This window comes from Daldinia childiae, assembly GCF_008694065.1.
Source record: "Daldinia childiae strain JS-1345 chromosome Unknown Scaffold5, whole genome shotgun sequence".
NCBI lineage: Eukaryota > Fungi > Ascomycota > Sordariomycetes > Xylariales > Hypoxylaceae > Daldinia > Daldinia childiae.
In genome coordinates this window covers 1,968,889-1,995,017 of record NW_022984646.1, presented here as the reverse complement: position 1 = coordinate 1,995,017, position 26,129 = coordinate 1,968,889, and the positions used below count along the sequence as shown (strand labels likewise).

The 26,129-nt window shown below is 46.2% G+C and overlaps 5 protein-coding genes across 5 annotated transcripts; 1 reads left to right on the top strand and 4 right to left on the bottom strand.

Moving 5' to 3' along the window:
• Positions 1-2,667: 2,667 nt before the first annotated feature.
• GL218_05686 (uncharacterized protein) lies at positions 2,668-4,048 on the bottom strand (the record flags this gene model as incomplete). The annotated part of the gene is made up of 2 exons (XM_033582366.1): positions 2,668-3,462; positions 3,524-4,048. The coding sequence occupies 2 exons, from the start codon at positions 4,046-4,048 to the stop codon at positions 2,668-2,670; spliced, it is 1,320 nt and encodes a 439-aa protein (XP_033434414.1).
• A 2,566-nt stretch (positions 4,049-6,614) lies between these two features.
• Positions 6,615-7,708, bottom strand: GL218_05685 (putative CDP-alcohol phosphatidyltransferase class-I family protein C22A12.08c; the record flags this gene model as incomplete). The annotated part of the gene is made up of 2 exons (XM_033582365.1): positions 6,615-7,180; positions 7,255-7,708. The coding sequence occupies 2 exons, from the start codon at positions 7,706-7,708 to the stop codon at positions 6,615-6,617; spliced, it is 1,020 nt and encodes a 339-aa protein (XP_033434410.1).
• Positions 7,709-9,717: 2,009 nt separating this feature from the next.
• Positions 9,718-11,112, bottom strand: GL218_05684 (orp1 like protein; the record flags this gene model as incomplete). Its single annotated transcript, XM_033582364.1, has 1 exon — positions 9,718-11,112. The coding sequence occupies one exon, from the start codon at positions 11,110-11,112 to the stop codon at positions 9,718-9,720; it is 1,395 nt and encodes a 464-aa protein (XP_033434411.1).
• Positions 11,113-18,156: 7,044 nt separating this feature from the next.
• On the top strand, positions 18,157-20,904 carry GL218_05683 (uncharacterized protein; the record flags this gene model as incomplete). The annotated part of the gene is made up of 6 exons (XM_033582363.1): positions 18,157-18,247; positions 18,312-19,122; positions 19,326-19,332; positions 19,389-19,743; positions 19,867-20,007; positions 20,096-20,904. 6 exons carry the CDS (start codon positions 18,157-18,159, stop codon positions 20,902-20,904), a joined length of 2,214 nt encoding a protein of 737 aa, XP_033434408.1.
• Positions 20,905-21,089: 185 nt separating this feature from the next.
• GL218_05682 (Cellobiose dehydrogenase) lies at positions 21,090-23,990 on the bottom strand (the record flags this gene model as incomplete). Its single annotated transcript, XM_033582362.1, has 10 exons — positions 21,090-21,346; positions 21,399-21,674; positions 21,728-21,818; positions 21,878-21,927; positions 21,980-22,073; positions 22,129-22,253; positions 22,306-22,801; positions 22,852-23,670; positions 23,729-23,883; positions 23,942-23,990. 10 exons carry the CDS (start codon positions 23,988-23,990, stop codon positions 21,090-21,092), a joined length of 2,412 nt encoding a protein of 803 aa, XP_033434409.1.
• Positions 23,991-26,129: the final 2,139 nt, after the last annotated feature.

Below are 26,129 nucleotides of genomic sequence, written 5' to 3'. Positions count from 1 at the left end.
GCCGTGGCGACTGCAGCGATACGCTCCGCGCGAGACAAAAGGTCTTGTATATAGTCGGCGACGATGGTAAAGTCCTTATTTAGGTCGTCAATGCAGTCTTGGTAGCCGGAGCCAGTCTGGGAGTCTGGGAAAAGCTTTGTACGTGTATCGGCAACCATGGCTCTATATATCGGAAGTCGCCGTCGCCACGTATGAAGTTTTTAAGCGACATGTTGAAGTTCATGGACTCGCGTTGGAGTTCTTGTCTGTATATCGAACCATTTAGGGCTCTCGATTTCCCATTCAATCTGACCCAGCCGCGCAGTAAGTAATAACGGCTCAAGGTCAGCCACTTACAGTATCTGAAGTTAGCAAGTCTTTTTTACTAAATAGTTTACCACATCGTAGTCTTGGGTGGTTTTATATAAGCACGAAGTTCCTGTGGCATAGGAAGTGCGTAGGAAACCCGCGATTACGGAAATTAAATTATTTTATAGGGTACACTCACCTCAGCACATATGATCTCCAGAATGCGGAAAGCCATCGCCCTTGGGTTATTTTCGATAGCATCGATATCCTGCTGAGATGTCTGTCGAATCCAGAAAATTAAGTCTTCGAAGAGATTGGGGGGGCACCTCGTAACGCGTCTGATTTTTGGGCGTTGGTGAATTCTTGAAAGGCCGATACCCTCTCCAGAGAGGAAATCCTTCTGTTATCGAAGGATCGATAAGTAGAACCCCTATACGTACTTGGGTATAAGCCAAGCATACGCAATACTCATATCAACTACAATAGGTATTATAACTCACCAACGGCTTGTTGGCCAGCTTTAGCCGGCCTAATCCATAGAGACGCCTTACTCCTAACAAGGGCAACTATGGCCGACTTCTCATCAAATTGAGATTCATGCTCGTCATCAGCATCAAGCCGTCGAAGCACATTGAACATCCCGGCCTGCTCTTGTGCTTTATTGAAGCTTTCTGGTGTTCTGAAGTACCGTGGTTGATTATAGGTTAAGCGGAAGTATGGCCGATCCCGCGAAACTATATCAAGGTCGGGAAGCTCAACCCACGGATCACGAGTATTATACCATGTGAAATCATTGATGTGTTCTCGAAAGAAGAGAGGATCGATATCAAGCTTGAAACCGAGATATTCAATGACATCTCGTGAAAGGTCTTCCACAATATATAATCGGCTAGCACCCGGCACGGCCTGCTGGTCTAGACATTGGGCTAGATTTTCAGGAGTATTGATATAATTGATAATCGGAGCTGGTTGTCCCGAAATGAAGTCAATCGTCGCAATATTAGTCCGCCTAGCCCTCTCTCTCCGAAGGCTACTCAGCTGGGCGGGCGGTAAGTTTTTGATAAGCTGCCATTTATTAGGCGATGTCGTCACTTCCATCCATCCAGGTGCGCAGGTACAGATGAGGCCAGGCTGTGGACAATGACTTGACGTGCTGGAGATATGGCAATGTAGCGCTTATATTTTTATTAGCCTTTAGTCCGTTCAGCCCGCGTATACTTGGGACTTGGTGGAGGGGGACAAACGTATCAATCTCCCAATCCTGCTCATAACGAAAAGGTGGTCCATCGTATACATCTCCATTGAAATATTCTTCGAATTTTCTTTGCCAAGCCTTCCATCCGGAATGAGATAATTAGGATCCGGCTCGTCCTCGTCGTAATTATTAGGCATATGCGCACTCCCGTTACCTACCGCTCTACCCCTTGTTCGATGCTGCATAACTTGAGTCTTAGAAAATAATACAAACAAAAATTTTATAAACCCAAGTCTCCTATGTGTACATAACCGAGACAAATATATAGAAAAAATTCAAACAAAGACAGAAGGGAAGCCCCCCTCAAATTAGAAAAAGATGAGAAATGACTTAAACATCTCGGTAGCGAACTTGCTGTTTTATGTTTGTCAAGCGGGTCTTAATCTGCAAGACCGACAGCCAGCCTGCGCCACACCTGAGACGAGGCTCTCCATGTTACATCGCATCTAATAAGCCCATTCTGCAAATCATCGAGGCTGAGTTCTTATATGCAGCAGTACTTATGTAAAGAGAGCTGTAGGCTTTGAGGCGTATTAGTTGGAGGAACCAATTCCACGAGGTATATTTAATGATCATGATGGAAGAACAGCAGAGTCGTCGAATGGAATTCGTACACGATGTGATGTATCTTGAGAGAATTATTCTCGCCATAAGACATGTCATACCACTTATACCACTTATACCACTCATACCATTCATACCACCACACCTCTTTTAAAATGTTTGCTTCCTGTGATAAGTCGTTTATCTTTACTCCATAAAGGTAGGGAAGTACCTGGAATGGATTAAAACTCCCCGCAGATGCAAAATGTGCCCGGTTTACGAATTAGGTCCAAGTGCTGTTTCGTTGCAACAAATAAAACATGGTCGAATTCAATGGAATGGTATACTGTCCCTAATGCCCCCAACGCCAAGTGCTGTGAACCTACATTTCCCAAGCCGACGACCTGCCCTGCCCAATGCTTGCTGCCAAATATCGATCGCAACCATGATCGACTAAGGTTAAAACACATATGCCACTTTCCTGCTAATGACGTTTCTGCGACCTGTCTTTCGGATCTGCTTCATACCACAGGCCAAAATATTTCAACCTTACTAACTTCGGAATTAATAGACAACCTTGTCTAGTCCGTCTTCCAATGGTTAACTAGACCGCTGTCCGAATCATCACTACCTAGATATAACTCGATAGCATAGAGACTCATTGTAGCGGCAACATTAACCCAACGCCAATTATTGCCTCCCGAATCCCCATGTCGGAGTGTCCAGCCTTCTTCACCACCGCTGGCAGAAAAATGTTGAAGTAGTAGACTTGTATAGACGGAGATAAGGATAGAAGGCGAGAACCACGAGAGGAAGCCTAAAATGCGATTCGCCTCATCTGAATCATCCAAAGAAGGCTCCTGTAGAAGGGCACGTGCGCCTGATTCTCGTACTGCTGGAATAATACGAGTCGCACAGTAAAATACGATTAGTCGGTAAATCAGGGAGATCATGACCGAAGGTGCAATGGTTTGAAATGCGGCGTGGAGGAAGCTTAGGGAGGAGTATACAGCTTCAGGTAACAAATTAAAGAGATGACGACGAGTCGAGTAGCTTGCCATAATGATAGGTGGCAGGGGTGGAAACTCTGGTTGATTTGCAGCTTGCTCTGCAGCGGCAGCCTGGGCTTCCGGTGACTGAACATAATCGGTGAATATCTGATAGACGCATAGAACAATGTAGGCGAATAGTAAAGACGACTCAACGGGATTACCGCGGCCGGAAAGAATTCCTATCGCACATAGGAAAACTGCAGAGGTAACAGTTACGCCGATGAGGGTCGCATCGATATTGCTAATAGATGGGAATAAAGCGACCCGCCATAGGAAGTAGACAGCACTGGCAATGATAGAAGCCGATAGGATCAGGAGAATAAGCTAATATAAGTTAGCAGCCAGAGCTAGGGAAAGAGTAAATATAAGAAAAGAGACTACTCACAACCCAAGTATCACTTCTTCCACGATTGACAAGCCATCTTGAAATTTGACCTGCAGCTTGGATAACCAGCAGCGTACAGAAGCCTTCGGCAAGTTGGAATACAGGACTTGAATAACACAACGTCTTATCCCAAGTACCAAGAGTGACCGATTCTACAAACCCGCCGTTGCCGAAGATCCAATCGGTCCAGGTTGCAGAGGGTTTTTGACCACCAAATCCACCGATTGTTCTCGATACCCAGTCGGTGCTGTTAGCATCAACAGCAAAATTGTGCAGAGACCATATCAAGAGGGTCGGAATGACAATCCACTGAGAAGATTGAAGAAACCTAGAAACAACCCAACCTATGCGCGAGTTTTCGGGGGTGGCGAGCTTAACAGCGCTGTATACCAGGTAGAAACCGAAAAGCGACAGGCTATAGGCCAAGCCGCTATCACGTCCACCTACATCGAAGGAGATAGGTATAGATAATACGATGGTCAACAGGAAGACGGAGCTGGAGACGATGCGAAAAAACCACCACATGGGCGCGATGGTAGTGGCTGCTGCCGCGCCGAGGTAGCGAGGCTTTCAGCCAGGGTTGTTGTAATGTGTTCGGTTCGTCTTTTCGGAGGATGCCGTGAACGTCCGTGAAGGAGGATGTTGATTGAATCTATCGCCCAAGCGCGTCAATATCGAAATGTTTAGATTTTGGAGGTCATTGGCGATATGATTATGTATGGCTAATAGAGAGTCGTCGCGTCTAGAAGAGGGGCTCAGCTTGTCTTGTTCTTCCCTAGGCCGGGCAAGTTTCCAAACCAAGGTTTTTTTTTTCTTTTGAATTTTGATCAAGGTGGCCCTAATCGAGCTAGGTACCAAACCGTTCTTACCCCCGAAGTTTTTGCACTTGACAAAACTATACCTGCCAGCTGGTTTATCGTTTATCGCTTATCTGCACGTGGCTGAATCGTTCGCAAATACTAACCCTGCATGTAACTTTGTTTCACCCCGACTGTTTCTTCTTACACGTTGCGAAGAAAAAGAAAAAATACCTAGGTTTAGAGACAGTTCATCTGAAGAAACCAAGACTAAAATGTTTAAATATAAATCGTTAAAAGCCCATATTGTCCCATCTTGGTTAAAAATTCATCAAAATTTTACTGAGTGCGTTGGACAGATGATGACCCTATAATCTCATTTTCTTAATCGGTCTTCTTAATCGGACAGTAAACGGCATGTGCTATGTACTAAAAAAGGTCGCGTGTACATCATGCATGTACATCCCATCACTCATCGATTCGGGCAATGGCGCAAGGCACAGTTGGGTTAAGTTCAGTAAAATCCCCCATAATTATCTGCAAGCTTAATCATTCACCGCCCTTGTCACATCAGCCTAGCCTAGTCCACCCCCTGTCAAGCCCCTTTGCCCCTCTTTGAGCTTCAACGCACATATCGTCATATCCTTAACTTATGTACGTCCTCTTCCGTCACATGGTTTGATTACCTATCTTATCAATCTATAACTAGTATATACATATCACTACATATGAACTAGATATAACTACTGACGTGATATCCATTCATGATGGTACATTGTGTAGTAGTTCTATAACAATGATAACTATAACTACCTAAATGTTCAACTTACCTCTTTGGCTTAAGAAATAACTTAATTGTAAGGGTTAACTTGCTTGAATCATTATCTTTATTAGTCCGAGGATTTTTTGGGTCGAAATAATTAGGTAATTATCATGAAAGGTTTCGTAGTTAACAACTTAATCATATCGTGCAGTAAAGCTAATAATTATTGAAAGAGTATGATACCACATGGGTAACTTCAAGATACAACTTACAATTACTATGTTTTCCAGAATTATTATTTAGAGTCCACCTCGTGATACTTTAAAAACACATAAGCCGTCCCAGTTTATACCATGAGCTCTCGGATCGGCAATTTGACCGCTTTTTCAATTGCTACTTACATTATGTGGCCACCTACACGTCGTACGAAAATATCTAGGAAGTTGAGTTAGAAATATTTATCAGTATTATTGTCTCCCAGCAAGTCATTGGTACAGCATACTTACATTTATGGCACATTTGGGGATATATCATGCCTGGTAATTTTCGTTTAAGGGGCTGCTACGGTATCTACCTGTACATTCCTTTAACCATAGCCCAGAGCAATTCTCTACAAAGTTGTTAAGAATGTATATGGGTGTCCAATAACGTCTACCAAGGGGCTTACCTCGATACCACCCCAGGACATCTTGTACAAAGGAAAAACACGTAGATAGGTCCGTGGCGTTGGGTGGTTAGGCTTGCAGTTTTTCACGTTGATATATTGTTAGGTATCATTGTGACACCGAACTTCTATTTTCGAACCTCTCCCAGGTCCCCCCGGCTTATACATACATAACATCGTACCATCAAGCATACATGTTCACGGCACTAGCCGACGACTTGTAGTTCTATTTCGATTACACATGGATATCGAAATGTGGATCCTGTTGAAAAATGCCACACATTCATGAACCATCGTACTTGATTCTCCCGTGGGGTTTCCATAGCTTGAAGTCGCTAGAGATTGCTATCCAAAGTAAATGAAGCCCCTATTTATCCACTAGAGATACTGATAATGGCTCTTTGTTAATAGTTAAGCTCTTCCCTTATACCTATTAACTTTCAAGCTCCAGTCAACACCAAGATATTCATAGCAATATGATCTAGATCCAAAGACCGACTGCACTCTCGTATACATGAGAACAAGACAAAAAATCAATTCTCAAAAAAAAAAAAAACTATCTCATTACATTGTGTACAAAAATCGCTAGTATCGAAGACCGCGAAGTGCAAGTTCGCGTCTTTCGCCTATGCAACAAACAGAAAAAATGGGATCTAGTCTAGATAGTATCGCCTACTCTACTCCTATCAGAGTCCCAAACGAAAGCATTCACACACGGGAGAAACATCAAGTAGCCCCCCCTTTTGTCCTGCCCTCTCATATGCCTAGGGTAAATGCCGCTCGGTTCTGAAAAGAAGCCGCAAATGCTAGGACCATAACTCCGGCAATAACTCCAGACCACCGCCCCGAAATGCCATGCCAATATCCCTACTCAGCTCCATTAGCAAGCTTCTCCTTCCGCAGTACCCACTGCACCGCTTCCTTGACATCCTTTGCCGTGTGATCGGGCTGATACGCGGGCACCGAGCCAGGGACATAGATGCCCGTCTCAACAAGCACGCTCTTCCACTTATACCCGCACCGGGACTCGAAGTCGTTCGCGCCGGCGATATCGCTCCGCGGGTTATCGCCGATCATGTACACGGTGCCGATCTCGAGGGAGGGATGCAACTTCTTGCCGTACTCCTGCAGCACCTTCTCCGCATAGACGTATGTGGGCTCCGTCGGCTTGCCGATGATCGAGTACAGCAGGTCGCCTTTCCCGCCCGTTATCTCGTCCCAGAGGCCCTTGAGCGCCGCCAGCGCGGCGCCTTGCGCGAGCCGCGGGTCGGGGTACTCGGTGCTCCATTGGAAATCCGGATTGCAGAAGAAGAGCTTGGGCTGGTCGTCCTGCTGGTACCCGTTGTTAGGGAGAGAAGTATCACCGTTTTTAGGCGATTTCGTGCCGATGAAGCCGCCGCGCGATAGCAGAAGATCGGTGATGATCTGTAAGTCTAGGATTAAGTCACGCGACGAAGACCAGAACATGATGGCTGATATCGGCGTGGTGTCCAGTATGTGTTGTTACGCCCGTACTTTTCGTGATGATCTTTAGTCATCTCCGGGAACGGGTGGATGAGTGGACGTTCGGCCATGATATCAGATGACGTGAGGACCTTTTTGAAGCCGTATTTGTGGGCTAGATCCCGAATCTGATCGCCCTGGGCTCCAAGGACCAGAACTGTCTTGTCGCCATACTCAGGCACGAGATCGTAGTAAGGAGTATGCGACTGTACGAACTGTTCCACATCGAGAGTGAGGCCCAGCCGTTGGCCCAATTTCTCAACTCGGCTTTGTTCCGTATGTCCGCCGCCATTCGTTAGGAAGATGAAAGGATCTTTGCGTCTCTGCAGTAACCGAATAGTTTCGCGAGCTCCTGGGATCAACTTCTCGCCCCTTATAAACACACCGTCGATATCGAATACAAACGCGGGTAGTGAGTCTGTGGGTTCAGCCCCGTTTGCTATATGCAATCCGGGCATGTCTTCGACACAAAGCAACTGGGTTTTTCCTATGTTGTTGCTATGTCCCAAAATTTGAGTTGCTCAAACGGTGTAGAAGTAGCACTGATGCGATGTCGAGTTTTTAAGTAACCCGCCGAACCTGTGGCCGTGCGATAAACACTAGAGACTGATCTGAAACCTGCGTCAAGCCGTTAAACGAGACAATGCACCCGAGGTAAGGACAAATGCTTATCAATTTTGTGAATTACCAGCGGAGAAGATATTTGTAGAGCTATTATGTAGGCACCCACCTCAAAGTGTTTGTTGGTCAATTCCCAGTTGTGCTTATACAGTTCCTGAGAGAAAGAACACAGTCGTGTTTACCTATGTTCGTGACATGTATGGAAATATTCCATTCGTTCCTTCATTTTTATGTGAAATTGGCTGTGCACGTAGTCATAGTTTGACTTCGTTGGCCTGGATACAGCAACTTAGCCTCGTCCCTTAGCAACTATGGATGGAAACGGGGATATATAATCCTTTAAAGAATAACAGTAGGTCATAATTTTAACGTAGCCTGGAACTCAAGAATCTTTACGGTTTCAACGATAGAATTAGTTCAGACGTTCAACGTTTATCATCTGCCACTCAGACAAATCCAAACGCGTTGCAGCCCTCCTCTTTATAAAGGGGGGGAGGGGGGGAGGAGCGAGAGAATGAAATCCCTTTATTCTTTCGCATCATTCTGCTACTAAAGGACTGGTAACGTGGGGGATCATGATATATTGTAGATATATGAATACGTTTCCATACATAGGTACTTTACTGAAGCAAACGTGTTGATGTGGGCGATTAATATCAGGCTCCGAATATAATTAATTTATATTTTCATATAACTTTATATATAATATTAATGTTTTCTGGATAGGTTTTTTTGTGTGATTGCATGTTGCGACCATATAATTTTTTGAGGCTTTCCTGATTGGAGAAGATTTTGCAAAAATGGACCAATCAGAGGAGCCATAGGTTCGCAGCATCAAACAGGTACCTAGCACAAGTAACATACATTCCCAAAAGAGCTCCGGTTTAAACTATCATTTGTTATTTTTCAACTGGCTTATTGAAGCACACCGATGCTTTAATGGTGACAAGATGCTTTTTACGAATGGGCAACGGAATATCCATTTCTTATTTCTACTACTACTGTCGAATACGACGTCTTAAGAAATTCATCGCATTCATAAACGAAGGCTCAACTATCTAAGCACACCTTCAGTGTCTGCCCGTCTATGGGTACGAAGACAACTTCATCGCTGTTAGCTGCTGATTATAGGGACAAACGGCATAGCTAAACAGGGACACCCAGCCTGAGACGCCTGGGCATAATATTTTACCGAGCCGATCCCGAGTAGTTCCTATGATACGCTACTACCTATGGTTCAACACCATAAATAGAGATTTATTTTGTCTCCCGCAATACAATTGTGCTTTTCAGAAGCAAACCTGAGGAAACGATATCGCTGTAATTCATAGGCTTTATACGCCTTGAGGGGGGAGGGGGGCACCTAGCCCACTTCGTGTTGTTTGGTTCCATGCCTCCAGTCGTAATCTGTGAAATGATCGAAAGAGGGGGTATCCAGTCTAATATTCCAGGCCGCTTCTTCTATAACGTAGATGTTTTTGGTTCCTTTTGGTCGAGTAAATGGATATCATCCGCAAGGGCAAAGTGAAAACGCAAGGCGCGGAAAATGCAGTGAAAGACGCTGACCCGGGACTGGGCTTTTGGGTATTATTAGTACATGATAAAAGTGTAAAGCATTGGCTAGCGACTCTCGTCGAGTTTTTCTCTATCCCGGTCAGATTCTTGGACTACAGGGCGAGGAGGATTCTGGTGAGGTTGCGCGTAGGAAGGTTGGCGGTGATGATGTGGAGGTAATTGATCGTGTGGGGCTTGCGGACGGATACTAGTGGAATGCTCGTATCCACCAGTAGGCCCCTGGGGAGTGTTGGTAGAGCTAACTGATGGTGTGCTCTGGTGACGTATATGTCTATAGCCGAGGTCGAGGGGAGGACGACCCGGCCCCGAAGTTGGCGGAGGGGGTGGGTGTAGAGACCAGGGCCTCGCTGATTCGGTACTGGCCGACCATCATAATAGTTAGGGTTGGTAGAGGTTGGTTAGGTTGATATTGTGGTTGATATTGTGATTGATATTGAGGTGGGTATTGAGGTTGATATTGAGGTTGATATTGAGGTGGGTATTGAGGTGGGTATTGAGGCGGATATTGAGGCGGATATTGCGCCGGAGGTATTGTGCCTCTACCATAAGATGACGGATCTGATGGATAGCTAGCCGACATTGGAGCATTACCAAAAGGAGGCGGGAAAGGAATGTTAGGATGAACGTTGCCGGCTTCGGAAAAAGACCGCTGGTGGCCGCTAATTCCTGGTGCTGCACCCATTGGTTGAACTTGATTCCGCTGAGGACCTAAATTAGGCCAACGATTGAAGCCGTATTCTGGGGCTCTGGAGGGATCGTGATGGTAATATAGCTCTTCAGCACGGCTCTCTGGGATATTGCCAAAGCCTTGGCGATGAGGAAGAGGATGGATGGGTCGTGACGAGGCAAGGGTAGGATGCTCGGGTGGCCTCGAATTCATGAATGTATGAGAAGCACCGTACGGGAGCGTGCCGGATATACGCTGACGCTTCTCACCAGGATGTAGGTGCACATCTTCGTGTCGGACATACGCGGGTTGGCTTACGCGACGCATCATCGGGCGTGGCTCGGGCCGAAGAGCGACGCCAACTGACTGAGAGCGTTTGTGGATTTGACTACTAGGGCTACTTTTCTGCCTAGTCATCGTCTTGGGTTTCGTGTCATCCGGGATTTCCATGGAGATGTTTGGGAGAATCTCTATGTCAGGAATCTGAGTGCTCTGCGCCTCTTTTATCTCATTTCGCATGCGAGTTACAATTTCCTCGATTTCGGCCGTGGTATAACCACTACCACACCTGGTACGTAGCCAATCAGGCACGGCAGTGCCGTTCAAGACAGCACTGTCAGGTAAATCGTCTTCTTCGTCATCACTATCTTCGCGATGAGAACGCTTTTTGGCGGACTTTTCCTGGATACGAGTCTTCTCCCTCTTCCTCATAGACAATGACCAGTCCTTTATTATTCCCGGTTGTCCAGTTCGCCTATTTTCGTCACTCCATTCCTGGACACGACGGATCTGCCTCTGTACCAACTCACACTGGGTGTCGGCCCATTCCGGTCCATTACGATATCGACTTCGTTGATAATGCTTGCGACAGTAGTGAACCCAAACCTTTGGAGGTATGTTTCTAGTGCATGTCTTGTTCCGCCCGAAGATATGCGAAATGGCCTTGCGGAGTGAAGATCCCGTGTCGCAATCCTGCTGATACATACAGGCCACGTCCATCCTGGGAAAGATGATTAGCGAATGCTGGTGGAGGAGGGGAAACCGGCTCCATAGCGCGGGCCGATTGATTGCAAGGGCGAAGGTCAATACGATGCGGAGGCGATAGAGGACGCTGGATCGCCACAGAGATTGGAGGAAAGGATCGATCAATCCCTTCTGTGATATTGAAATCAGGCGCCGAGATAGCCCTTTTATGTGCTTTGGCAGAATCAGAAGGGTCGAGATGATCAAGATCAGGCTTAGTATCTTTGGTGCTAAGGTAGTGTTAGCAGATAGAAAATACTATAAGTGACCGAAGCTGGACAATAAGCCCTTGGCTTATATATAAATTTGAAGGAGATGTGATCAACAAGACCTTAGGAAAAGAGAACATGTGGTATCTCGACAGATGTTCAAACAGCATCATGTTGAGATTAAATGATAGTATGAACAAAGGTAGTTTTAAGTTGAGAAACTTAGTACTTGAGATGAACTGAAGGACATAATAGGTCTAACTGGGCATGATAATGAGGATTTTGAAGGTAGATAAGCCTGTATGTGTAGGACTAAGTGCAGGTCCAGCAAATCGTTGCACAAACTAAAAGTGACTGTTGATTGACCCCCTAAATTCGACCCATGACACTTAACTCGGGTATCGGTTTGACGATTTCCGTCTGATCAATAGACCAATAAAGAGTAACTTAAACTTAAAGTAACTTGTCTTGAATGGCTATTGAATTATAAAAAAAAAAAAAGAAAAAAAAAAAAAACCAAGAATGTCTACTCACATGGTTGCGTCTTGTTTATGAGTCCGATTTACGGTCACCCAGCCTCTCGACATTAACATGGTATCGGATGGTGAGCTAGATCGTATTGGAGCTAAGACTGGTGCTTCTGTACGAATTGAAGGCGGGGAAATGATTTCTTCATTTGCTGGTTTCTGGTTCGTACCTGGAGACCATATCTTGGGAATCGTAAGCTCGGCGCGGTCGGATTGAGTGTGTTGGACTCCACCAACCGTAGACATAGATGAAATTCTCGAGTGGGATGATTGAGTCGACGAAGAGGAGAGGCTACTACTACTCTCGGAAAACTTGTGTCGTGGCGATCTGGGGCTACCGGATCCTGCAGGCGACGTAGTATTTGATGTTGAATGTACTGTCGGCCGAGTCGATTTAGTGTCTAGTGTCAGTGGGAGTGCGTATCCATCGGCGTTCCATGGTGTCCTGCTTCGACATGGTAATCTCGTTCCGTGTATAGGGGCCTTCTCCTGGGATGAAGTGCGCGGAGAGGATGGATGGACTGCCGTCTTCTCTGTCGCCTCCGTCGTTTCTGGCACTGAGCTGGCGCCATGGTCCACGGTGTCCTGCACATCCTCCTTTGCGGCTGTTTCTCCTTTACCGATGAGGATGAAGACGAGGATGAGGATGAGTTTAGCAATGAGGTAACATCCATACTGCAAGCAGCCAGGAATGCCAGCTCAAAATATATCCTTCTCTGATGTTCTGGCTCCAGTCCACGAGGTTGAGCTGTATATAACGTTATACTGAGAAGTTATAGAGGGACTTGTTGCCAGCCCTGCTGGTAATTATAGAGTGAACCACAAGAACCTTGACAACAATTCCCAGTCCGTTTGGATAATCGTCCAGCAATTTTAATTAACACGAGGCCAGCTCTTGGTTGAAGCCGTGCGTATGTTAATTGAGTTTCGGCTCAAAACCACATATGAAATATATTGTTCGTGTAGTTGGAATTCGTAACTTGTCGTCATCCGCCATTCCCACGAAAATATTGTATACCCAATAAGGGATTTTAGTGTCCAGGAATCGAATACCCCATTTACAAGGTGATGAATAACTTTCCTCACGCCCTATAAGTTGCTAAAATAGCAGCCTAACCTATGTGCAAGCTTGGTAGGAAGGTGCCTGATATGCCTGATATGCCTGACTGTGTTGGTCCCGTACAACAACACGGTAGTGATTTCCTTTCCTCTAGCGTAAAGAGGAGATGATGTCACGAAAATGTTATTAGCAGGTTGCTCCTTCTTCCGATATAATTGTAGGAAGGTAAGAGCAAGTGACCTGGTCAAATTTAGATAAACTGTGTACGATGTGTGTACGATATGTACGATGTGGGGGATCCTAAGCTTTTGTTGTCCGGGGAAGGTGTAACCAGGGTTCAGTAGGAGTAATAGAGTTATCGACACAGATCGACGCTAAAAGAAACTGATGAGCTGTAATTGATTGAAACGATGGATGTAACTTTGCGTTCGAAGAAATAAGAAAGGGTGGTGTGCTTTGCTTGCGTGGCCACTAAGACGAAGATTTTCCTAGTAAAGGGATTCCAGTCGGATTATGGGGGAACCGAAGGAAAAAAAAAAAAGAAAAAAAAAAAAAAAGCGACAAGAGTACTATTAGGCCCCCTGTTATCTGATGGAGCTTGCCTGAAACGTCAAACTAGTTGCAGGCCCGATTTACTCTCAGTAATATTTATTCTCGGTACTTGAGAGTCAGTAATAGATATCAGTAATAGATAAGTTGAGAGCCTCTTTTCTCGGCCGGTCTAGAAACTCTCAAGGTCAAATATGGATAAGAAGTGTGGTCACTTTGGAGGTGTCAGAAACGAGACAGGAACAGGTGCTGCCGCTGAGGGGGGGACGCAGGGGAGTCGGATAGAGATACCAGAGCAAAGATAGGACGATATACACGGGTGGTATGTCCACGGGTGATATGGCCGTTCTAGTAAGAGAGGAGCAAGGCTGTGCCACTGCTGTGTGGGACATAGGGGAGTAGCTGAATATGACAACCTCTTGGGGGTGGTGTAACTTGGGGTATCCGAAAAAGAAACAGATGCTTGTCTCCGAGTTTGGGCTCAAATCGTTAGGAGGCTAGAACGAAAGCTTGTACTGAGTCCGAGGCGGAGGCCGATCAGAAGCTGTTGATATGTTAATGGACGAATAAGCTAGACAAGAAGATGCCTGTCACAGTTAACATGGCTAACAGACGATCACTATAGGATGAAAGGGTATTATTTTAGAGCAAAGTTACTAACTCTATGAGCTTACGTGGATATCTTGATATATGCAATGCGCCGTCAGTTGGTGAAGTTGTTCCGCATACCCTATAGTAAAATCACGAATTAGTTCTCGAAATCTCTATGGTCGTCAAGGGTCTCGTCTGCATCTCTTTTTTTTTTTCGAAAGCCGTATAGTAATGTGGGGCTTACAGGACGGGATAAGCCAGATGGTAGTTCTCTAGGGTTTAGGAACGACGTGTAAATCGTTTTGGAGGCCACTCATGTGTCAGATCGACGTGTTGTAGATCATGGCGTCAAACGTTCCATTTGAAATCGCTTCTCCGTGATCTTCACAGGGTCTAGCCTGACTGGGGTACCCTTGAATGAAATGCTGAAGATAATCAAGTTCGCTGAAGATTAACCATATAGTGGTGTAGAATAAATGAAGACGATATTATATGCGAGATGAATAGACGAAACGATGTAATATTGTCAAATATATATATACCTATATATAGATGAAAGAAAATCCGAGCGAAATCTAGCAAAGCATAAACTACCTAGATAACCATTTCCAGAATATCTAGAACGATCCTCCGTCTAAGTTGCTCTATCAGTCAACTTTGTTTACAGCTTTGATGAGTCTACGTAGGAATATATTTTAGAAATGCAGTTTTCTTTCAGTGCGTCCGTTACAAGGGGTTGCTACATTCACCCCGTATTCTTATTTAAGGCCTCTAAGCCACAACCAAGGTGAAGCTATAAACGTATAAAACCTGTGATTATCATGAAGTCGTCGAGGCGGGGCTTTCCTAGAATGGCCTTTGTGTGGATGCGCTAATACTTTTAACAAATAGATCTGATCGAGCTGACAAACGAATCTGTGCGGTGTGTGTGCGTGTGCGTATGTATATTATTGTACATAGAAGTCGGAATATAAATGAGAATATAGATATATTATAGGCTTATTGTGAGTAAAAATATAAAAAGTTGATATGATCAGTACCCAAATTAGTATTGCGATATGATCGACGAACTGAGACTCTCCCTAATGGGCCTGAAACCATTATGCGGTGTTTGACGCTGGAAGGTTGCTGGCCGCTAAGATCTTCGAGCCGCATTCCAAGACCGGATTATGGCTTGGCCGACAACAGGGTATTATATATGTAGGTATGTATGCACTCAGCCCTCGACCCCGTCGGTATGTACCGAGCATCATAAGGCGAAACCGCTGCTCACCGATAGCGTTTGAGGGTTTTATGTTATTCACCGATGAGGCTTTGGTTATTACTTTAGAATAGAACATAACACGATGGTCTTCCTAAGCGGGGTGAAAAAAATCTAAGCCACTTACCCAGGTAGTTACTTGATATAAAACGTGGATGAGCGTATGCTACATATCCATACCTATTCTATTGATTGTACGGACTAAGGTGTTTATAAGTCAAGCACTGCAAAAAGGTACCTACCTAGGTACCTAGCATGTAGATATGTAGGGGTTGTTAGTGCTCCATTAGTTCATCTGATACGAACGACATGGACAAGCGCTGAGATCGTTGCGGTGGGAACTAACTGAACTAAAAGTACTACTATTAAAAATATACGTCATCGGACTGTCAAAAAAATCATATTTCTTTAAACTCAGGTAGTTTGATTGATCGAAACTCGAATTTGAGACTACATGTTTGGGGGACTTTTGAGTTTTTAATTGAGTTTAAAGGACTGTGTCATATTAAGAATTACTGAGACGCTTAGTGGAGAGACCTTTTGGTTGTTTCAGTGCAAGTTCAGCGGTTCTAACAGGGTCCAGCAGCTAGGTACCTAAACCTCCTAGGATCTAGCATGTGATATAAGATAACAGCCGTATTAAAAGAAAATGTGAGCTTTCGTCTTATCTGGTATCTTATTAATACCCTTTGTAAATCCATCAAACTTACATCCACCACTTACACCTAAGACCCAAGTCTTTTTTTTTCTATTTATTAACTACATAATGCAAATGCTGGCCTCGTGATCCGGTTAACCAAAACCCCTTGTGCGGATCTGAAGCCTTCTCCACTACTGCAAATACCCGCTGCTTGCGAAGCGAACAGCCGAATCGAGATGCTATCAGTTTCATATGGGACCATGGGCTGCTGTTGCATCTACGTTTTGAATTCGTCTTCGCTACCAGCTTTTTTCAGTTGTGACTAAACTCTACCGTTTAGTTGCTTGCGTAAGAAAGCATCAATCAGATGCTCAGAGATAAATCCGAAGTCCGTATTTAAAGAGCAGCCTCATGTCATATGCAGACCGGGGGAGTCAACGTTGAATGAATGAGCTTACATAGTATGCTCGAAAACAAGTTTTCTTGGCGGTTTCGGTCATTTACCATCAACCATCAAAATATACATAGTACGGGTGTTGACATCGAACTTGAGTTCCGGCTAAACAAATGTTCTAGTCTCAAGTGAAGGGTGTCAGACTCCGTCTACGAATCAATAATGCCAATTCTCGTAGCAGAAGATAGGAAAAAGAAATCGGCACGAGATCGACATAGAATATTAAAATCATTGCGGTAGGTAGCCTCGTCTACGAACTAAGGAGTCCCCTAAACACCCGTCAAATGCGGCTGTCCTGGTACCTAACACAAGGGAATTTCTCCGAAGCATGTGCGATTGGACGGACCGTCTGACAACAACCGATTCTATAACTCTGTGTGACCCGGGAGACGACCAAAGCCCCAGCCACGTCATCTGATGTTCGATCCCGCCGAGCTAAAGCACATTCAATGCTCATCGCCGGAGGGCTAGAATTCGTTTTGTCGCACATGCTGAGTTTCCATTGACCAAACTGGACCTGCTATTTTCAATCATCATCCTCGGCATCAATATTTTGTATATTCGTATACGCTGATAGATATGACGGTTAGATGCTTTCATGTGCTATGTTGCGTGCCTAGTTGCAGCAACTTGGGACGGATCGGGCGGCGGGGACGTGTTATGTCACGAGTGAAGACTTATCGAATAGACCTCTCTTATAAGTCATACCGAGGAAGAGAGTGTTTAAAGGCTTGGAATCGTGCCTTGCTCTGCAACTACCCTCAACGGAGATTTCGTGGTCCATAAACCGGTAGCTTACAGGAGGACCTTTTGGCCGGTTGTCAAGCCGGGTGCCACCAACGCTTGGCCGCTATAGTTTCACGCAAACAATCATATCAGGCTTCGGTCAATAGATAGTATGTAGGTCGAAGTGCCTGATTTCGGAGAGATCTGGTCATAGAAGCAAGTATCCGACAGATGACAGATCAAAAATTGGTCTCGTCTCTTGCGGTCGAGAGACAACTTGCATCACTAAGGTACAGATGCTGCTTCCCGTATTCACAAGTAACATTCCTCATTCCTCATTCCTCATTCCTCTCCGGACTTAGTTTTCTACCATGGTGTGATTTCTCATAGTCTTGTCTATTCAGCGCAATATGCTGCGCTGTGCTGCGTTCCGTAAATGTACTTAAACTTGTGTAAGGAGAAGTAGAGAGATATACTAACAAAGTGGTGAGAAAAAGGCAAGATAACGTTAGGTAAGTATTTTATCTACTCAAAAGAGTAATTAATTCACGTGCTATACCCATTTGTGCCATGTCTATTCCTATCTTGGAACTGCGCCTCCTCCTAGAGCCACTCGTCGTAAATAACTTAGCAATCAATTACATCTATATGACTAGCTGACAAATTTGTCCGTAGATTCGGATTCGGCCGAATCCTCTTGGCATCAAGTTCAGGGTCAGGTAGACGTCTCTTCCTATCGAGCAAAAGGAAGAATACATGTCTTTCAAGAATTAAACTAGTATTTTCTCTATAGTATGCTACTCTAAGTGTATGCGTGTAAACCAACTTTTCCCTTTACTTGATTGCAATCCTTGTGGGGTTGTTACGGAACTTCTCGGGCATAGATACCTTAGGTGTCTGGGTAGAGTGCTATATCCACGACTCGAATTCACGAGGAACAAAAAAATACTACAAAAAAAGCGGCTAATCTTAGGCCTTCATCTACTCTCAAAATCAAATACAAATGGTTCATCCTGCGACGCGAAGCTCGGGTGGGGGCGAATCCAGTGCGAAAAGAAGAAAGATTCGGAAGGGAACGCATAGTTGTTGGGAATGTAAGTTTCTCTCCCTGGGTACACAAAGTTACCAGATGATGCTAAACATACTCCCACCGGAAAGGTAGAAGAAGGAAGACTCGTTGCCAATATTCGTCGGCTACAGCTGCTATATGCACTGGTTGTGAGGTCCGAGGGACGGCCTGCTTAAGCCAGGAGTTTCCGGACGAGCAGCCCCCAGCTTCAGATAAGGGGCTATCACAGCGACTAAGTAGGGTAGAGGGTTTATTAGAGAGACTCGTGGAGCATACTGCGTCTCATTCTTATACTCCTAGCCAAGCGGGCGAACCCTTTACCTCCTCCGTCTCGGTCGAAGATGAACCAGATTCGTCACCCGTTATGCTTCGTCCGTCTGCGGCCGAGCATCCCCCCGTAATAGGTATCTTCGACGCTCTGCGAGAAGACAATAGATCCAGCGCTTCCATCCAGACGTCTTTTGTGCCGGCCCCAACATCGACGCAGGTCGAACTAGTATCCACCCTCCCTGCCAAATATGCCCATATATCGGAGACCCTCTATGCGACGTTCCCATGCCAGCACGACATCGATGCTATACTAGCGGTAGGCCCCGGTGCGGCATTCGTCGTAGCATATTTCAACGGCTACCAGGGTCTATATGAGCCTCCATCTATCGTCTCGGAAGTACCGCCTGTGTCGAGCCACCCGGCCTTGTTGGCGAAGCGCTTGATGCAGCTTACCCTCTGCGTACAGAGAATATCTACCCACAACTTTCCGAAAAATCTCATCTCGAGAGAGCCGATCCGGGCTCAGATAGGCAGATACGTCAACGCAGTTTCGGACCTTGTTGCTTCTAATGATGACCTTGTCGGCTCTGTTGAAGGTCTCGAGATTCTCGCTCTGATTTCATTATATCAGTAAGTTACCTACTACATATGCCATGTTTTCTCTCCCTGTGGGTTATCTGGTGCGCCAAAACTTCGTCTACCAAGTCCAGCTGTAAGTTCTCCCTCTTCCTCTTGGGAGCACTTATTAATCTTTCAGTAGATTCCCCGACATGTCTTGTTATCTTATAGGATGAGAATAAGCCCCTGATTATTAACAATGCTAATCTTTGTAGTGCCAACGTGGGTAATTTACGTAAATCCTGGCTATCCCTCCGGCGCCCATCGCTGTCGCCCAGCTCATGGGTGCGGCTAGATGGCCAGATGATAAGCCACTGAAGTCGATCGACCCGCGATCGAACCCAGCAACTCGCTCCCGAGGTAGTGCGTTATGGCATCGCATGAACTTCTCTGATCGCTACTTGTCTCTACTCCTCGGCCTTCCCGCCGCCAGCGAAGACGATTCCTTTGCTATTCCTGGGCGAATAGATGACGACCTTCCATCAGATAAGCTTAGCAAACTGCACTGCGTCATCAGCGGCGCCATCATTAAGCGGAATGCGAGCTATAATGGAAAAGGGGCTGCAGCTACGGAGGCTAGCTTTCGCACAACACAAGCTATCGACCGCAGCCTTGAGGCTGCTGCTAATTCCAGTATGGAGTTTTTACCCTTGATCTCCCACCTCCCCAACCCCCTTTTCCCTTTTTATTATTCTTGAGATATCCATGAGCCCCCTACCTCCCCTAAAGGAATAATAGCTAACTCCTTGTTACTAGTCAGCGCAGACTGGTGGTTGCCGGTACAACCTCCCGATACAGCCACCGCATCATCAAAAGATCTGGTAAATGCCCACATGCATGTAATGATGCAGATGAATCATCACCACCACCTGCTCACTCTACTTCACTACCGTACTTGTACGTAACTATAAGAATTTCTTTCCCTTACTATTCTACGCCAGGAGTTGTTATTGCTTCATTGGACCGACTGGATCCCTTACTAGAGTAATCATTAACTCATTAAACAGCATCCGCGATCCCAAAGAACGCCGCTGGGACTACAGCAAGAAAACATGCCTCCATGCCTCGCGCAAGGTTCTTGAAGCCTACCTCGTATTCCGCCATCTCACCGACGCATCCGGAGCCTGTCGACACACAGACTACGGCGCGTTAACGGCCTCCATGACGCTACTCCTAGGCTACCTGGATCCGAAGCTGCGATCACGCGACCCCGAAACAAGCTACCAACGCAATGCCGACCGCAAACTAGTCCTCGCGGTCCGAGATGTCTTGCAGGAGGTAGCAGAGCGAGATGACGACAAGCTATCGCGCGAGACCTCCGACATAATCACACGCTTATTACCCCTAACGAATGTCGATGTGATAGCCGATAGCTCTAGTAGCCTCGACGCTCCTGTGCGCCTTGAAATCCCGTATCTGGGAACCATTAATATCAACCCAGTCAGTAGGCGGATACAACAGGAACGGCCTCAGTTCCAGCAGAATGGTCCCGATACCACACCAGCACCAATCGGCTACAGTAACAAGGGATATATAGAACGGAATCGTCTTCGGGACTCAACCATATCCGGAAATATATATGCGAATAACAACCTTAATAACACCCTAATAGACCCCAGTTTACAGCAACTCCCGGAAGCCTCTCCGAGCTTTTTGGCCTCTCTCGGAGAAGATGCTAATTTCTCCTTGATGCAATTTGAGCCTCCAGATCAATTACCTGGCCTTACGGCAGACATGGATGAATGGACATTCCAGGGCTTTGACGCTAACTTCTTCGAGAGCCTGTTTTCATAATAACATTATATAATTCAGGTTCACTTTATACACGTCAAGGCCAAGGGCTTTCTATAGGGAATTCGCACGTATATGTATGTATATATAATTTTAGGATTGCCTCGGAGACATTCCGGGAAGTAGAAATATATGTACAAGAATTTTGTCCTAGCGTATATAGCTGTCAATCCTAAGATTACTTAAGTCTATGGCAGGGTAATGATCTGTCCTCCGGTGTTCTGGGGCGCTTTTGTAGGGCCCTTCGGCGACAGAGCCGAGATCTTCTCGGCGGCGAATTCTGCCGCGGTCACGATCATAGCTGAAGGGTTTCCGGTCACCATACCGGGGAAGATTGATCCATCAACGACGAAGAGGTTGTCGGTACCGTAGACCTTGGTGTTAAGATCAACGACAGACGTGCCACTCGCCTCGCGGCCATCGTCCGGTCCTAACTTAGCAGTACCTATTAAATATTAGCAGGAATGTCAATATGGAAACAGCTTGGCGATACTAACCCATCCAATGGTTTGAGCGACGCTTAGCGGACGTCACCTCAATGGCGTCAACATAGGACGTTGTGGTTTGGTTTGTGGCCGGGAGTCGGAATTCGAGATCCTTCACGGTGCTTAGAGCGTTTCGTAGGTTCTCAATACCCTTGATAACAGCTGCCTTGTCATTCGGGTCTCGGAGATAGGGCGGGGTTGAGACAACCGTGCTCAGGCCGGCGTTGATTGTCATGCGACCGCGAGAAGTCTGACCTCTTCCGAGATATTGACTCATAATCATCGTGTCTGTGCAACATTAGTGACGTTTTCTTACGGGTTTCCATTGCGTGGAGACATACTGGTGGTGTTCGTCAGCTCGGAACCTTCGACACGAGCCGTCCATTGGAGTTGACGGACTACGCCATCCTCGCCTTCGATTTCGTCCCAAAACTAGCGGTTCAATTAGAAACACTGCTAAAAAATAGAGTTATTAACCTAGGTATACATACCACAGGCCCGATGTTAGGAGCAGCTTGTGCTAGAATACCGGTACGGTTGGCTATAAAAGGTAAATAGATGTCCAAGGCCATATCATAGACTATCATGCTTACCGAGATACTTCTGCTTGTCCGCGGGAATCGGTGTGTCCCATGCCTCGTAGAAGTCATAGAATACGACATCTGGGTGGGTGAAGTAGGTATCGGTCTGTTTTTGACTGAATTAGAGAGAAGCTCATCCATTCCTTCCGATGCTCACTTACGTTGACATGGTCCATTAGGTTATGACCGACTGGCAGATCAATCCAATCCTCTTTTCCAATGAACGATTTACCATCTGAAGCTGAAGCAGCAACGATATCAAGTTGATCGGCCGGACCAATACCACCTAACAAGATTAGCACGTTATTCTAAGTATGAATAAATGCCATATCACTTACTCCTAAGAAGGAACTTAGCCGAGCCGAACGTCCCAGCCGAAACGATAACGCGCCCAGTATTCGCGGTAACGTTGACGGTACCGTACCCGCCTCCTTCTACAGTGCAGTCTAGCTCAACTCCGGTAATATGGCCGCCTGTCCTAAGAGCTCTCCTAACAGGAGTGTTCATCCAAAGCGCGAAGTTATCACGCTTGGCGGCGGTAACCAGGTAAGTAGCCATGGGGCCACCTCTCTCACCGTTAGAGAACATATATGTTGTAGCACCAAAAGTATGGTTCTTCTGAGTCGGGGCGTCGTTAGGGACGGGCACATTCTTCCATCCCGCCTTCTCTAACCCGCTAGAGATAACGTCGACTCCCTGGTGCATATATAGTTCACCATCCTGAGAGGGCCTTGTGGTTCCAGGAATGCGCTGGAATGCTCGGTCTGTGGCAGCCTTGAGATCCGAGTTATGCCACCCAGCAGGGAAGTTCTCGTCCCAATCCTTCGGGTTTGCCTAAAGAGTGTCAGCATATAGGCTTCAAAGCCACGACCAAAGTAACTTACCCTCCACCATAAGCCAGCGTTAACAGCTGTGCCTCCACCGAGGACACATCCAGCCATTTGATCGGTATCTAAGCAAGCGACACCATCTGAATCAACCCAAATTTGGTTGCAAAGACCCGGAACGTCGAATCGCGTAAGATCCGTCTTCTCGAGCCAGAGAGGCTTCATATTTCCGCCCCATCTTCCTGCGGACGGCGGCCCCTTCTCAACCAACAGAACACTGTAACCCTTCTCGCTTAATCGGTCGGCTATGGGGATACCGCCGGCTCCAGCACCGACCACGATGTAGTCGAACGATTGACCGGCCATCTCCTTAGCACAGACACGACCCGTCGGTGGTGGGCTGCCGGGATCACTAGGAGCGCATTCGCCGGGGACGTCCTTCGTTGCCAATGCAGCCCATTCGGGGTACTTCGCATTCGCAATACCATCCAAGGGAGCACCAAACTGTCCGAAGGCTTCATGTTGCACAAATTTGATGTTGGCAGGGCACTCGGGGTTAGTAGGAACAGTCTTTGCCGAGGCTCGTCCTACGACGAGTAGTCCACCACTGGTTTCAACGTGACCGCTGGAACCTTCCTGATCCCAAGCGAAGCAGTTCTGGCATCGATAAATAACCTCGAAGCCAGTTTCGGTCACCTTCGATGAGATCTGAGTCAGGGTTGCGTTTCCGGTATAAACTCCTGGGAGGTTGTACCCAGTTGCGAATCGGAAAGATGTGAGGACTTGGTCTTTATACGGCCAAGCAATGAGCAGCAAGGCCTGCGTCATCTGTCCCGACTCTCCATGGGAGATACCACACCAACCCGTAGAGCATTGCTAAAGAAAATGAAAGGTTAGTATAGTGTTGCCAAGGTACCTAGTTATATCTACATACCAGTATACCAATGTACTCATCGGCGTTCTTGGTTAATGCATCCTCGGGTAGTGCAAGACCAAACGTCTGGTCACCCTGAGCCCATGTGCCAAACTCGATCCCCGTGTCTGGGTCTGTGTATTTAACTAGGTCTTGAGCAAGAGTAGTCCCGAAAGCTGGGAATATTTAGCATATATTCTCACATGTCGAGGGAGGTAGATGGCTTGGACTTACTGACAGCGGCTGCTAGAACAGCAGTCGCAATACGTGAGAAGGATGGCATATTGAGGTCGCTGGCCAAGCATCCAAGACCTGGGGAGACGTGGCTAGTGAACTATAGAAAAGAGGATTTGAGGCGACTAATAAATGGCATCACGTCGTGGGATCTGTGAAGCCAAGACACAAATCGCTCGCCCGGTTTTCCGGGAAGAAGACGTGATAGGACATGATCTGCAAGACAAAACATACTGTAACTGCTGGTAAAGTCGAAAGACCTGGCTAAAGCACCGACAGGATTACGGAGGACGGTGCCGGAGAGGGTTCGTATAGAAAAGGGTATAGCACAGATTATGCCAGCGGCCTATAATGAAGGCTCATATATTATTTCAAAGCCGGGAAGAGGAGTGAAACGCAAGCCGACTGGTTAGAATAGGCGATAAACGCCTAGGGTTGCAAGCCAGAAGCGCCCAGGAATAATCCTGGCGATATTGAATTCACGGAGGTAAAGTGAAAAAGAAATGAAAAAGAAGATACGCGACTTGACAACTCATTGAGCCTGAGATTGGGATACTTGGTATACGTACTACTTGGTATATTTGGTACACACGTAGGTAGGTAGGTAGAGAAGGATATGAAAAACACAATCTCGAGTAAACAAGGTACCCAAGCTAGCTCGGCCAAGAAAAGTGAAATAAAGCAAGTTCAACAAATATCAAGTAGGCCAAGTCGGATGTGTAACGGGATGAGAGATCGACGGCAGCTAAACAAGACCGGGATAAGCTTCTGTCAGGGACAGATGAACAATCTGAATAAACATCTGGAACGTGTAGCCGTGGTCCAATAACATGACGGGGAATTGTCATGGAATGGGTCAAGCATTAGAGTGGGCGCACCAGTGAAGTTGGAGATAAAAAAGGAAGGTTATTAGGTAGTTTTATTAGTTTTACGGTTACAACGTTATTATCCTTCCCTCCCCCAATTTGAGCAGATTTTTACATAGTTGATGATTTAGGTGCTATGTACATTGTAGAACCCCCCCGTCTTGGCGGCGCTACGGAGTAATTCGATGCGAAAAGGGCTGATGGTTCCCCCACATTTGGAGGTAACTGCTCTGCTGCTTAGGCCCGTGATTCCAGCGTAGCCCCATTGATTTTAGAGGATATTAGAGGATTATTAGGCCCGCTTAGCCCGTTAAGGTTATTCCCCCACAGTCCACAGTGTTCACCTTTAAAACCCCGCTCCCTTCTCCGCCTCCCGAATTTCGAGCTTGGACATCTAAGGTTCTTGTAAGTGCTGTAGGTACAGTACCTAGGTACATTATATACCTCTAATACAGGTACTAGGTTAGTACGTACCTACACCAAATAATGTTCCAAACTTCTTCACTTCTTCACGGCTCTTCTGTCTTTAGCGCCACGAGTCTACAGGGGTTCGGTTAGTGACCCGTCCCTAGCCAAGTATAAGGTTAATTGGATATTGATTTGGATAAATATACGTAGACGAGATACTTTCCCGGTTTGTCATCGGCGATTTTATTGTTTACTACTTGCCCCTTCTCAGCCTATATTCCGCCTCTGATTCCAAAAATCCTTCTCATAATCTCGTAAGCATCGAACCCAGCATGTCCCATCGCTTTTCCGCCCCGAAATCACCCAGATTCGGCCAACTCTCCCGGAACTAACTAACCTACATGAGTTTCACTCCGGTTGTAAGGGCCGATTGAGGCTACCGTCACGAGACTGCACTTCATCTAAGAATGTGTTGACTTTGTTGGTATATTCCTGGCTCATTCTTGCTGCTGCATGTTTACATACAGATGACCAGGCCGAGAAAAGGGGGCCACATGGGCTCAAGACATCCCGAGCATGCTCCTAGCGGCCTAGTCCTCCCTTTGGACAAGATAGGCTCGGCGTTTGAGCCCCGTCTCTACAAATTTCCATTCTGGGAAACTTTCTAGAAAGAAGCGTTAGGAATACCCTCAACACCATTGGTAAAGACACTTCTTGAGTAACGTCCCAATACAATTAGTTAGTCTTATCTGTGTAATCTTGGTGGTATTCGGCAATAGGGAGCCAAGTATACCAATATATTTTCTAAGGCCTGCATAGGAATATAAGTATACGCTGCCTTCCTCATATACATACGTGCCATCAAAACCTTGCCACATCTTCTGCGGTGTCTGTATTAGTTATCATATCTTCGA